The sequence below is a fragment of the Vigna unguiculata genome, chromosome 2 (genome assembly GCF_004118075.2).
Source record: "Vigna unguiculata cultivar IT97K-499-35 chromosome 2, ASM411807v1, whole genome shotgun sequence".
In the NCBI taxonomy this organism is placed as follows: domain Eukaryota; kingdom Viridiplantae; phylum Streptophyta; class Magnoliopsida; order Fabales; family Fabaceae; genus Vigna; species Vigna unguiculata.
This window is the reverse complement of record NC_040280.1, coordinates 18,117,792-18,130,930: the sequence shown is the minus strand read 5'-3', so window position 1 is coordinate 18,130,930 and position 13,139 is coordinate 18,117,792. Positions and strand designations below refer to the sequence as shown.

The following is a 13,139-nucleotide window of genomic DNA, read 5'->3' as shown; positions in this document are numbered from 1 at the left end:
ATTCCATCGGAGAGGGCCTTGATGTAAACATAAGGAAATCAATGACCATTCCATCGGAGAGGGCCTTGATGTAAACATAAGAAAACTAAGGGGAGAAAGTCCATATATGAAAGGAGAACCCGAAGTTTGATTTTGATGTGTCAGTAAACACTGCTTGAATGCTTAACCAACAAGATTCAATCTTTAGGCAAAAGATGTAATGCGGTGAGGATGCATAAATGCATGGATGCATGGATAAAGTTCATATGAAGCTTTATTTTTTGCCTTTTTATTTACTAATTTTTTTTCCACGACACCCTCCAAAAATGAGTCTACTCTTAGTGAATGTACCCGTGATGCCTCGTTAGTATGCACATACTTTTATTCTCTTCTTTTTTGTTCATTATTCTCTTTACGAACTCAGCGTGACATTCATTGCTTTAAATTTATGGAGAGAAAAAAATGGTGTTTATTGAATGAAAAACAAAGCAGAATACAACAAAATTTGGAGACAATGTCAATATCCCCTAGTAGCACTTCCTATCAAGGAATCATCATGTATAAAACTTTTTGACCGCATCAGAATTGACCGGTAACGGTAACTCCTCTCCATCCATCCTTATGAGAATTAGTGCCCCACCAGAAAATGCTTTCTTCACCACATACGGGCCTTCATAATTTGGAGTCCACTTGCCCCTATGATCCTTTTGTATAGGTAAGATCTTTTTCAAGACTAGCTCGCCTTCATGGAACTCTCTAGGGCGCACCCTCTTGTCGAATGCCTTTTTCATCCTTCTTTGGTATAACTGTCCATGACACACTGCTGCTAGCCTTTTTTCCTCAATGAGATTAAGCTGGTCAAATCGGGCCTGAACCCATTCTGCATCTTCCAACTGGGTCTCCATTAACACTCGTAGGGATGGGATTTCTACCTCGAAGGGTAGTACTGCCTCCATTCCGTACACCAGAGAAAAAGGTGTTGCCCCAGTTGATGTACGTACTGAGGTGCGATACCCATGCAAAGCAAAGGGAAGCATCTCATGCCAGTCTTTATACGTGACCACCATTTTCTGTACAATCTTCTTGATATTCTTATTAGCAGCCTCGACTGCCCCATTCATCCTTGGACGATAAGGAGAAGAATTATGATGCTGAATTTTAAATCCTTCACACAATTCGGCCATCATTTGATTGTTCAGATTGGTGGCATTATCAGTGATTATCTTGCTAGGCAACCCGTACCTACAAATTAACTCTCTCTTTATAAATTTAGTCACAACCTTCCTAGTCACACTAGCGTAGGAAGCAGCTTCCACCCATTTAGTGAAATAATCAATTGCAACTAGAATGAAGCGATGTCCGTTTGAGGCTTTTGGCTCTATAGCCCCGATGACATCTATCCCCCACATTGAAAACGGCCATGGGGCAGACATTAAGTTTAAAGTAGTGGGTGCCGCATTGATATTGTCTGCATACTTCTGACATTTCTCGCACTTTCTCACGTGTGTGCAACAATCATTCTCCATAGTCAACCAAAAGTAACCAGCCCTCAAGATCTTTCTAGCCATCGAGTGTCCATTCATGTGTGTGCCAAAAGTTCCTTCATGAACTTCCTCCAATATTGACTCGGCCTCTTTTGCATCCACACATCGAAGGAGAACCATATCATGATTTCTCTTGTACAACACATCCCCACTCAGGATAAAATTTGCAGCCAACCTTCTGAGTGTCCTTTTATCATTCTCAGATGCTTCTTTGGGGTATTCTCTGGTTTTTATATAGCGTTTAATATCAAAATACCATGGCTTACCGTCTAACTCTTCTTCAATGAAATGGCAATATGCTGGCCCTTCATGACTCTTCATTTGGATCATCGGCATTACCCCATCCTGATTAATCTTGAACATCGATGATAAAGTAGCTAAGGCATCTGCCAATTGGTTATCCTCTCGCGGAATATGGTGGAATTTAATGAAATCAAAATACTCCACCAATTCCATGATATAAGTTTTGTAGGGAATCAACTTCTGATCCCTAGTTTCCCATTCTCCCCTTAGTTGATGGATAACCAACGCTGAATCTCCATATACATTCAAAAATTTTGCCTTTGACTCAATCGCAGCTTGGATGCCCATAGCGCATGCTTCGTATTCAGCGATATTGTTTGTGCAATTAAAACACAACCTTGCTGTCATTGGAATGTATTGGTTTTCTGGAGATATTAGTATTGCCCCTATACCATGTCCCATGACGTTAGAAGCCCCGTCGAATAATAACGTCCATTTCTTTATGTTCTCATCTTCTTGGTCATCTTCAAACAAGGTCATGATGTCCTCATCCGGAAATTCGGGTTGCATCGACTGATAATCGTTAACGGGTTGTTGAACCAGATATTCAGCCAAAGCACTACCCTTGATGGACTTCTGAGTGACATACACAATGTCGTATTCTGACAATAGCATTTGCCACCGGGCTATCCTTCCAGTGAGAGCGGGCTTTTCAAAAATATACTTGATAGGGTCAGTCTTGGATATCAACCAGGTAGAATGACTCAACATGTATTGTCTTAGACGATGGGCAGCCCATGCCAATGCGCAACAAGTTCGCTCTAAAAACGAGTATCGCTGTTCACATTCCGTGAACTTCTTGCTCAGGTAGTATATGGCATGCTCTCTTTTTCCAGTTTTGTCATGTTGACCCAACACACAACCCATTGACTCATCAAGTACCGTCAAATACATAAGGAGTGGCTTCCCCGGTTCGGGCGGGCGTAACACAGGAGGATCTTGTAGATATTGTTTGATTTTATCAAAAGCAGTCTGACAGTCTTCATTCCACTCAACAACCTGGTTTTTACGCAATAGCTTGAATATTGGTTCACAAGTGGCGGTTAACTGGGAGATGAACCTAGCAATGTAGTTCAGTCTGCCCAAGAAACCCCGTACCTCCTTTTCTGTACTGGGAGCAGGCATTTCGATTATCGCACGCATCTTGTCGGGATCGACTTCTATCCCCTTTTGACTGACAACAAAACCCAACAACTTTCCAGATCTCACACCGAATGTGCATTTTGCTGGGTTTAGTTTAAGTTTAAATTTCCTCAATCTCTCAAATAATTTCCTTAGGTTGAGGATGTGTTCTTCTTCTGACTCAGACTTGGCGATCATGTCATCTACATAAATCTCGATTTCTTTGTGCATCATATCATGAAAAAGTGCCACCATGGCCCTTTGATAGGTGGCCCCAGCATTCTTAAGCCCGAAAGACATCACCTTATAGCAAAATGTCCCCCACAATGTGATAAACGTGGTCTTTTCCATATCTTCAGGTGCCATCTTAATCTGATTATATCCCGAGAAGCCATCCATAAACGAAAATAGCGAGAACTTGGCTGTATTATCCACTAATGTATCGATGTGCGGTAATGGGAAGTTGTCTTTTGGGCTCGCCCGGTTCAAATCTCTATAGTCAACGCACATCCGAACCTTCCCATCCTTCTTGGGCACGGGTACAATATTTGCCACCCATTGAGGGTATTTTGCCACAGCTAGAAATCCAGCGTCAAATTGCTTTTGCACTTCTTCTTTAATCTTTAATGACATTTCTGGTTTCATCCTTCTTAGCTTTTGTCTGACTGGAGGGCATTCCGGTTTGAGTGGAAGCTTATGTTGTACTATATCAGTATCTAAACCAGGCATATCATTGTACGACCAAGCGAACACATCCCTAAACTCCTTTAGCAGCACACACAATTCTTCTTTCACTTCTTTCTTCATACTCGTGCCAATTTTCACTTCTTTCTTTTCATCCCCCTCACTTAGGTCAAGCACTTCAACATCTTCTTGATGGGGTTTTATTTCCCTAGATTCTTGTTCTACTAATCTCATTAGTTCAGGGGAGGGTTCGGAGTCACCTTCATAATCATCTTCCATATTATTGACAGGGTGCTCGAAGTTAGGGATATCGACATTGTTATTTTCAAAACATTCATTATCATATCTGCATTATTTGAGTTTATAAAAAAAGATAAATAAACAAACAAACAGTGAAAAATGCAAACAAAGATAACAAAGGTAGCAAACACAAATTGATTATCACGCTGAGCATAAAGGAAAAGGTGTCATCCTGTTAAGTCATGAATCCTAAAGCTCCGGGTAAAGCAATAGGATAAATTAAAAATATTACATTTTAACCAAATTAAACATCACGGGTAGATCCAAAGTCTCCCAATTGTTGAGTAGCGCATTTGGAGCACAAGGCTGCACAAAAACCAAGCTTTCAGGTTCATCTTCATCTCTGACAACTGCTATCTGACTAGTGTTGATCCATCCCGCGCTGCGGAAGCTATCTCTGATGTCACAGATGCGAATCTTTCCTAACCCTACTCCTTTTCCTTGGATTCGAGCCACACCGCGCTCTCTCCTTTCTTCCGCCAGCCTCCTCTTATCCTCTCTAGTAGGCTTGTATCCAAGGCCGTATTTATTCTTTTTCTCGGTGACTTCTAAAGGATACATCAATCCTTGCTCGTACTTGCCTAGCCCCTTTCCGTACTCATATCCCTCTTTCAACATGACCTTGGCCGTCATAAGGGAAGTACGCGACAAGTGTGGGTTCATTGGAAAGGGCTCCACATAGGCATTTCCCACAATTTCCAAAGATTGGAAGGCTGTCTCAAGGGCTTCCTCTGCTGCTTCAATATAGCGAGAAGATGAAGGCCCACTTACTAAAATATCTTCCTCCCCTGAAACAATCACTAATTTGTCACCCATGACATATTTTAACTTTTGGTGCAAGGTTGAAGGTACTACGCCCGCTGAGTGAATCCATGGACGACCCAACAAGCAACTGTATGCTGGAAGGATGTCCATCACTTGGAAAGTTATTTGAAAGACACATGGCCCTATTTGGATCGGCAATTCTACCTCTCCCATTACTTCTCTTTTACTCCCATCGAAAGCTCTCACTATCATTGCACTTGGTTTCATGTGAATACCTTCACACGGTAGCTTTCCCAACGTTGTTTTTGGCATTACATTCAGGGAAGATCCATTGTCGATCAATACACGTGCTATGACATGATCCAAGCATTTTACAGAGACATGGAGGGCCTTGTTGTGTCCCCTCCCTTCAGTAGGTATCTCTTCATCGGTAAACGTGAGGTAATTATTAGCAGTGATATTGTTAACAATTCCCTTAAAACTGTCCAGAGAAATATTTTGCTCCACATGCGCTCCGTTGAGTATCTTCATTAACAACTTTCTATGAGAGGTTGAATGCATGAGTAGTTCTAAAAGTGAGATTCGAGCAGGCAGGCGATTCAACTGTTCGACCACTTTATACTCGCTTTGTTGTATGAACTTCAAGAACTCGCAAGCCTCCTCATCAGATACTTCTTTCCCATCATCTTTTCTTAGACCCTCGTCGGTTTGGATGGTTTTCCCTTTCAAGAGTTCCTTAGCCTTTTTGGTATTCGCCGATTCATTATTGCCAACTCCATCTTTCATCAAGTTTGGAGGCGTAAAGATTCGACCACTTCTCGTAATTCCACCGATGCCTGATATATTTTCCACCACTGACTCACCACTGCTAGGTTGACCACCTACCCGTTGTTCCTCACCTAACACGTATGCACCATATTTCCATGGGACAGCTTTCTCACTTTTGTAGGGAAATGGGGAGGGTGTTTGGATAATAATAGATTGTCTTTCTTGAATTGTCGGGGTAGAGGTGGATCTAGTGAAATGAATCACCAATGGCTCTGGCAAAGTCACACCGGGTTCCGCACCATCTTGTGCAAATACTTCATCCTCCATGTGTCCGTGACATACTTGCACAAAGTTTCTGTCTATAAGATTTTGTAGAACATCCTCGAACTCTATGCATTCATCGATAGAATGTTTAGCACTCAGATGGAATCCACACTTTTTACTCAGGTTATATTCTCCTTTTAACAAACCCAATTTTAATAGTGTCTCAAAAACAAACCGCTTGGAGCTTCGAATTTCATTCACATCCCTCACCAGTCGGTGTTTCTTAACCTCAATGGCATTTGTCGAAGGGTTCCCAAGACCAGAAAGGGGATTAGCCTCAACACTAGGTTTGTCTTCATGGAACTTTATCCATCCTGAGTTGATTAAAGCTTCCACCTTGTGTTTAAAGGACACACAATTCTCAATAGAGTGACCAACTCCCCCTCCGTGATAATCACATTTGGCATTTGGATCATAATTCTTGGGGAACGGAGGTTGCACAGGCTTCATCGGACAAATGGCCACCAAACGCTTTTGGAGGAGATGAGGCAACAATTCCGTATATGACATAGGAATAGGAGTGAAATGAACGAAGTTCCTCTCTTGATTCCTCCCTAGATTAGCGTTTTGTCCCGCGTTTCTGTTGAAATTCGAGTTAGGTTCGGTTTTCCAAGCACTGTTTGGAGCACGTTGTGGTTGATAAAGATTCGACGGTTGATAAAACCCTTGTTGCTGAGGTCGTGTTTGATGAACAGACATTGCATTGGCCACATAAGGAGGTTGGTTCAAGTGTGGTCGATAATTAATCGTAGGAGCCCGACTTTCCCACACAGGCATCACTGAGGCCGCTTGTACTTCTGCTTCTTTCTTCTTTCCGGGAATAAAATTAGGTTTCTTAGGAGTTGCAGCCGCGAATGGGCCATATGCAATCTTTCCGCTTTTTAACCCGATTTCTATTCTTTCCCCTATGGTGATGATATCAGCGAAATTGGAAGACACATTCCCCAATACATGCTCATAAAATGGTGATTGCAGCGTGTTTACAAATGTCGCCACCATCTCCTTATCAAGTAGAGGTGGCTCAACCTGAGCAGCCAACTCTCTCCACCGTTGTGCATATTCCTTGAAGGACTCAGTATCCTTCTTGGCCATGTTTTGCAATTGCAATCTATCTGGCGCACTATCCGTGTTGTATTTATACTGTTTCACAAAGGCATCGGCCAAATCCATCCAGGAATGAATTCGAGATGGCTCCAAGTGTGTATACCAATTCAATGCTACCCCAGCCAAACTATCTTGGAAACAATGTATTAGCAATTTTTCATCATAGGCATAAGCAGCCATCTTTCTACCGTACATTGTCAGATGGCTTTTAGGGCATGTGGTGCCGTGATACTTTTCAAATTCTGGGACCTTAAACTTGTGTGGTATCATCACACCAGGAACCAGGCTTAATCTCGCCACATCACCAAACCCATAGCTTCCACCACCCTCAATGGCACGAATCCTTTCCTCAAGAATTTCAAGCTTACTCTTAGCCCCATCAACAACAGTGGATATTGCTTGGACTGTAGCGTGTGGTGCAGCTTTAGTCGCAGCATCTGCATCGATGAATGTTTTCGGAGGCTGGGGCGCCACAGTCATCCTCGGTCCTGTGAATGTGACTGTCTCATTCATCTCCGCTCCTGTCACGGGTGTCGAAGCTAACATCGGCCCTTGGGTACTGTTCGATAGTGTGTTGTTAGCTGCAGGAAAAGAGAAAGAAGTTTGTTCTGCATCTGAATACTCTCCAACTAGAGGAGTGTATCCCGGAGGCAAGCCGTACATTGGGAACGGGACTGACGCGCCTAGAGGCGTACCATAAGAATGAGCATTCCCCTCGACCCTAGCGGATGAGGCCTCCCCTGAAGCCTTCAGTGACTTCAAAACCTCTAGGATTTGGCCCACTTGATCCTTTAGCTCGTTAATGTCAGCCTTCACAGCTTCATGGGCTTCTTCCCAATCTTCCATGCTTCTGTGGTTAGCTCGTGTGCGATAAGGGTGTCGTGGAAATTTTGCCGTCGTATTTGATTTTGCTCTATTATTTCGTTAAATGAAATGAATTATGAAGAATGAAAAGAAATAAAATGAATGCAAAACATTTATTCTAGTCGGAAATTTTAAAGCTGTGAGAACGTTAAGGTAAATATATCATAGAAATTAACACGAAACTGATACAACCCAACCATTAACAAGTCTTCTACATTCATTAAACAAGAAAAGAAATAAAACCTATTCCCTACCCCTGACTATCATGCTCTTCATCTCCCTCATCAACTTCTTGCAATGATTAAAGAAAGCTTCAATCTCCCTTGGCGGATTGAAGATCGGTAGTGCAACCTCTGCTTCAGCTAATAATCGTGGGATTTCTTCAATTGCTCCATTCGCCAAGGCAGCTAGCTGTGAGAAACATCTCTTCCAATGTTCTATAGTCATTTCCTGCTCGACTGTGTACTCATTCATCCGACTGATCACCTCTCGATGTTCCTTTTCCAATTCAGCTATATGCCAACGCTCCTCGTCCATCTTCACCTCATAGGTCGACACCACCTCTCTCATTTGTTGTTCAACCTCACTAATTCTCATTTGAGCATTGTGCAACCGTCTCAGTGCTTCAATTTTCTCTCTCTTAAATTCTTCACACAACTGATCCCTTTGGCGCTTAGATGCTGCTGCTGCATCTCTCTCTCGGTCCTTTGATTTTAATGCGGTGCTTGCTGCGGCCAAATCCTGTTTCACTCTGAAAGCATGATCTCGTTCTTCTCTTTGTTGCCTAAGAATCCCTTCATACGCTTTTGTCATTTCCTCATTATCACGCCTCAGATCCACATACTCATGTCGGAGACTTTGAAGCTCGTTAATTAATTTGGCATTTTTTAATTTCATCTTCTCGATCTCTTCTTTTAGCCCTTTCACCTCCTCAGACTCAGCAGGTTCCAATCGCTCCGGAGCAGGGGAGTCCGATTTGAAAGGTAACTTGATCATATTAACCCTTTCCAGAATCCATCGTCGGTAAGATATTTTCCCGTCCATTACCCATGGCCTTGGGTCTTTTTCTGCACGCAAAACCTCACCCCAGGCACTTCTAACTCGTCGAATTAGATCTTGAGAAATTCCTTCTTCATAATAAGTCCATATGGCGACCAAAGATTCTGGAGTTGGAGAGCTCTTAATTGGACACCCAAACTGTCGTTGCGCCAGAACAAGGTTATAATTCACACAACTTCTGGTACCTATCAGAGGGACGTTAGGGAAATCCCCACAAGAAATGACATGCGACTTGGGCAGCCCAGGGACACACCATCTAATCTTTCCCCCATCCAAACCTGCACAGAATTGGGCCCATTCTTTCGCCCCTCGAATTTCAACGCCGCCATGTGGCAATTCCCCAATCTGACATTCAACATTTACTGTACCCAAGCGGACTCGGGATATAAACCATACATACAATATAGGTACACAGCATAACATCTTCTTCCTCTTGAGTGCGTAGCACATATTCAAACCCCCGTACACATCAGCTAGAACCGCAGTGACTGGACTTTCTGAATGAATCTTGTAAGCAACAAACACATTGATGGCCGCCTGATCAATAAAATTCTCCATGTTAGGGAAGAGCACGACTCCATATAGTGTGAGAGCCAACACATCCATGAACGTCTCCCATATCTCTTTCTCAGCCAAACGACGCAAGTGCCCTTCTAAATACCCTTGGGGGATCCCCCTCGAGTTGCCCTTGGAGGCCATTTTACTCTCTAGCTCAGCAGGGTGTACCTTCAAGATTCCTGCCAACGTAGAGATAGATGCTCGTTGCTCAGAATATCTGTAAGGGACTTTATCTTCCACCGACAAACCCAAAATCTGCTCGAACTCTTCTACTACTGGTGCCAACTGAAAATCCTAGAAGGTGAAACATCTGAGCTGCGGATCATAATATTAGGCCAAAGCGGTGACTGCCGACGCTTGGACTTCCACATTCAACAACCTCAATAAGTTCCCATACCGCTTCTTGAAAGCGTTCCTCTGTATAGTCTTCATTTGTTGCACTATTTCCCTTAAACCATTCAGATTGCTATCTATAACCCTGATAGGTAACTTCTTCTTCAAGGCATCCGACCCTAAATTCCCCCCGACTTGAAATCCCATGTTAATTTCTTGTGTTTCTTTTTTTTTTCACAAACTCAATCACAGCCTTAAAATTTCTGACCTAGAATCACAAGAAATGTTATGGCATGGCATGACAAAGTACATGTTATGCATGAACAAATAATCACAATGCATGTATGATGATGCCGTGAAAGAAAGTACAGACACATGACTTCATTGCTAATTCAAATAAAGTGAGAAAAATAAGATGAGAATTAAGGTAATGCACATGTCTCCCCTTGTGCCTTATCAGAGGTTCGATGCCTAATGGTCCTAAGGTAAAATATATGCGCTCACCAGGATAGTTCCCTAATACTTAAGGATCAAGGTCACTAGAGCTATGGCCTACTTCTAGGCATTTCCCACAACAGTTGGTAGACAACAAGATGTGGGAGTACCAACGAAGTAAACAAACTCTAGCTGGGGTTCTCACAATGACCACTTGGGAAGTTCATCCACTGTGGCACTGCTACACAATCCCCTCTAACTCTAAGTTACACAGACCTGGGTATAGGGCCCCGCTCATGATATGCACAAAGTGTGTGTGTGTGGAGGGAGGATGATGCATACCATAACCCCCACCTGCAAAACAACCAGAAAACTTCCCAGGCGGATATATAACAAAATATGCGAAACAAATTACACACAATCATTCCAAGAGATAGATATAAATAAATTAAAATAGAGACAAGAATATACAAATAAAAAAAGAGACAAAATAATAATAATAATAATAATAATAACAATGAAATAAAAGAAAGGGGAAAAAAAGAAATAAAAGAAAATAAATAAATAAAAAGAAAGAAAAAAAAAGGAAAACCACATTCAGTCCGCATATCTAATTAAATAGCTTGACTCTCTAGCTTCCCCAGTGGAGTCGCCAGCTGTCGCAACCGGAATCGCGACGAGAAGGCGAATCAAAAAAAGAAACGAGTTTAAAAAAGATTTGGGAGTCGCCACCATAGTTATTCTGGAAAACTATGGAAAACCATAAAGATAAGACAAGTCTGCGAAAAACCATATTTTGGATTCGGGAGTCGGTTACACGTAGGGAAGGTGTTAGCACCCTATCGCGCCCGCCCAAGGGCGGTACCTTTAATTAAAAAATGCAAAGTTGATGTGGTTTTCAAAATATTAACTTTTCCCAAAAAATAATAAGACAAAAAAAAACTAAAAAGAAACAAAAATAATTTTTTTTGTTTTTTGGGCCCGACAAGGATTGACCTTGGTCCTACGTATTCTCATTAAAAATGAGAAATCAGGGTTACGTAGTTCTTAAAAAGATATCTTGTTTAAAAACGTTGATGTTTTTGTATTTTGAAATTTTATATATTTTTTGGTGTTTTTGAATTATTTGAAAACATGTGTCATACGATGCGAGCGATCGGGCAGACACTAAAAGGGAAAGAAAATTATTTTAGTATTTTTTTAAATTATTTGGAAGAAAGTGTCACACGACGCGGGCGGTCGGACAGACACAATAAAAATGAAAGAGAACCATTTTTTGATTTTTTCTATATTTTAATTTTTATAATGTTCAAATATAATTGTTTTCCTTTTTTTTAAATAAAATAAATAAAAATAAATAAATAAATAAGTAAATTTATAAAAGGATGAAAATATTTAAGATGGATAAAAGTGGAAAACAAAAAAGTAAGGGTGCACGAGTAATTGGTGGGGTGCACAAAGCAAATACAACAACAAACCCAAAAACAAAAGACATAGGCATGGGGTGCAGGAGTATCACATGTGAGAGGTGCGTGAAGTAACAGGTGGGGTGCGTGCAGTAAATAAAGGAATGTGTTAAGGAAACGCAAAACAGAGGTGTAAGAATTAAAAATGGGGGTGCACGAAAAGAAAGGAGGAGGGTGTGGTTGAGGTAAAAGAGGGGGTGCGCGTGGTAAAAGGGTTCAAGGCCTACTGCCCCTTTTTATTTTTTAGAAAAAAAAACCCTAACAGAAGCCAAGCTTTTTCCCCTCACCATGGCATCTCTTCTTCTCGACACCACCAACACAGCCCCAGGCCTGGACGCGCGTCCGCCTTAGCCGCCACCAACGACCTCCGCCGGAGGCTTCACCGGCGACGCCGTCACCCTTCACTCCCCTCTCTCGCGAAATGCTCCTGCACCGACGTCTCCTCCACTTCCCGGGAAATATAAAACGAGACACGGCAGCCACATCGTCGTCGCCGCTTGCCCTCACCGGCGATGCTTGGAGCCGACGGCGTTGCTCCTTTTCCTTCTCGCGCGAGCCGCCGCCGTTGGGTTCGCCACTGAGCGCGACCACACTCCTCTGCTCGAACTCCGACGACGCAACGTCTGTGGCCGCCACCGTGAACGCCGCTGCTGCCGCGACGAGACGTGCCACCGGTGATGCCAAGCTTCCCGATGTTCGACTATCCCCCTCCGCAACCATCACGCGACCACACTCCTCCGTTCACGCGACCACAAGCGACCATACTCCCGTTCAGAGCTTCGAATCGCCGGCGGCCCTCTGCTTCTTATTTGTATTGGGTTGTTATGGTATATTTGAGTGCGTGACAGTGATGATGATGAATGTGATTCTGGTTTGTTGCTTTTGTCGAAATGGTGATGTGATGTTGAGATTGGCTCTACAAAAGGGGTATGCCGTGGGAGTGGGAATGTTGCGATGGTGAAGGTGAAAGTGTGCGAAGAGTCTCAAGTGGTGCCAAACTAGGATGAAGACTTGTGGGATAAAACTTCTGTGTGTGCGTGCTGAGTTTGGTATCTGTTTTTTCTTTATTTTGGTTTTTTATGCAGGTGGATGTGAAAATGACGATGGAGGAGTCTTGTGTTTGTAGTGCAGTATAAGAGTCCAAAATTGAATATGCTGGTTGGTGACGAAGGTTCGTTAATGGCGGACGAGTTTATGATGGGGGTGATGATGGGAGAGTTTGTGTTGATGACTGTGTGAATACTGCTTTTGGGTCTATGTTTTATTTTCAGGTGTGACTTGAAGATGATGGTGAAGTGTGTTTGGGTTCTGGCTTGGCAGTCTTGCAGGTGAAGGTGATGAGGGAAAGATGATGGTGGCGAGAGAGATTGAGATTGAGGATGAGGTTATTTTTCAGCACTCACTCGGACAACAGTAACATCCAAACAAGAACATATCTTAACAGATAAAATAAAAATAAAATAAAAGAAATTGTGCTCTGTTCTTTACTGTACCAGTTGCAATAAGAATAAACAAAAGGAATAACCATGAT

At 42.5% G+C, this 13,139-nt stretch overlaps 1 protein-coding gene across 1 annotated transcript; it reads right to left on the bottom strand.

Moving 5' to 3' along the window:
• Window positions 1-533: 533 nt before the first annotated feature.
• On the bottom strand, window positions 534-7,739 carry LOC114174542. The gene is made up of 2 exons (XM_028059377.1): window positions 4,165-7,739; window positions 534-3,978 (listed from the first exon to the last, which is right to left on the bottom strand). The coding sequence occupies exons 1-2, from the start codon at window positions 7,737-7,739 to the stop codon at window positions 534-536; spliced, it is 7,020 nt and encodes a 2,339-aa protein (XP_027915178.1).
• Between the last annotated feature and the right edge of the window lie 5,400 nt (window positions 7,740-13,139).

What these genes read in the sequence shown, in the direction of transcription:
- LOC114174542 (XM_028059377.1), bottom strand. Translation starts at nt 7,739, where the DNA reads ATGGAAGATTGGGAAGAAGCCCATGAAGCTGTGAAGGCTGACATTAAC. An exon ending in ATGTTTAATTTGGTTAAAAT is followed by an intron (nt 3,979 to 4,164) that starts GTAATATTTTTA and finishes CAAATAATGCAG; the next exon opens with ATATGATAATGAATGTTTTG.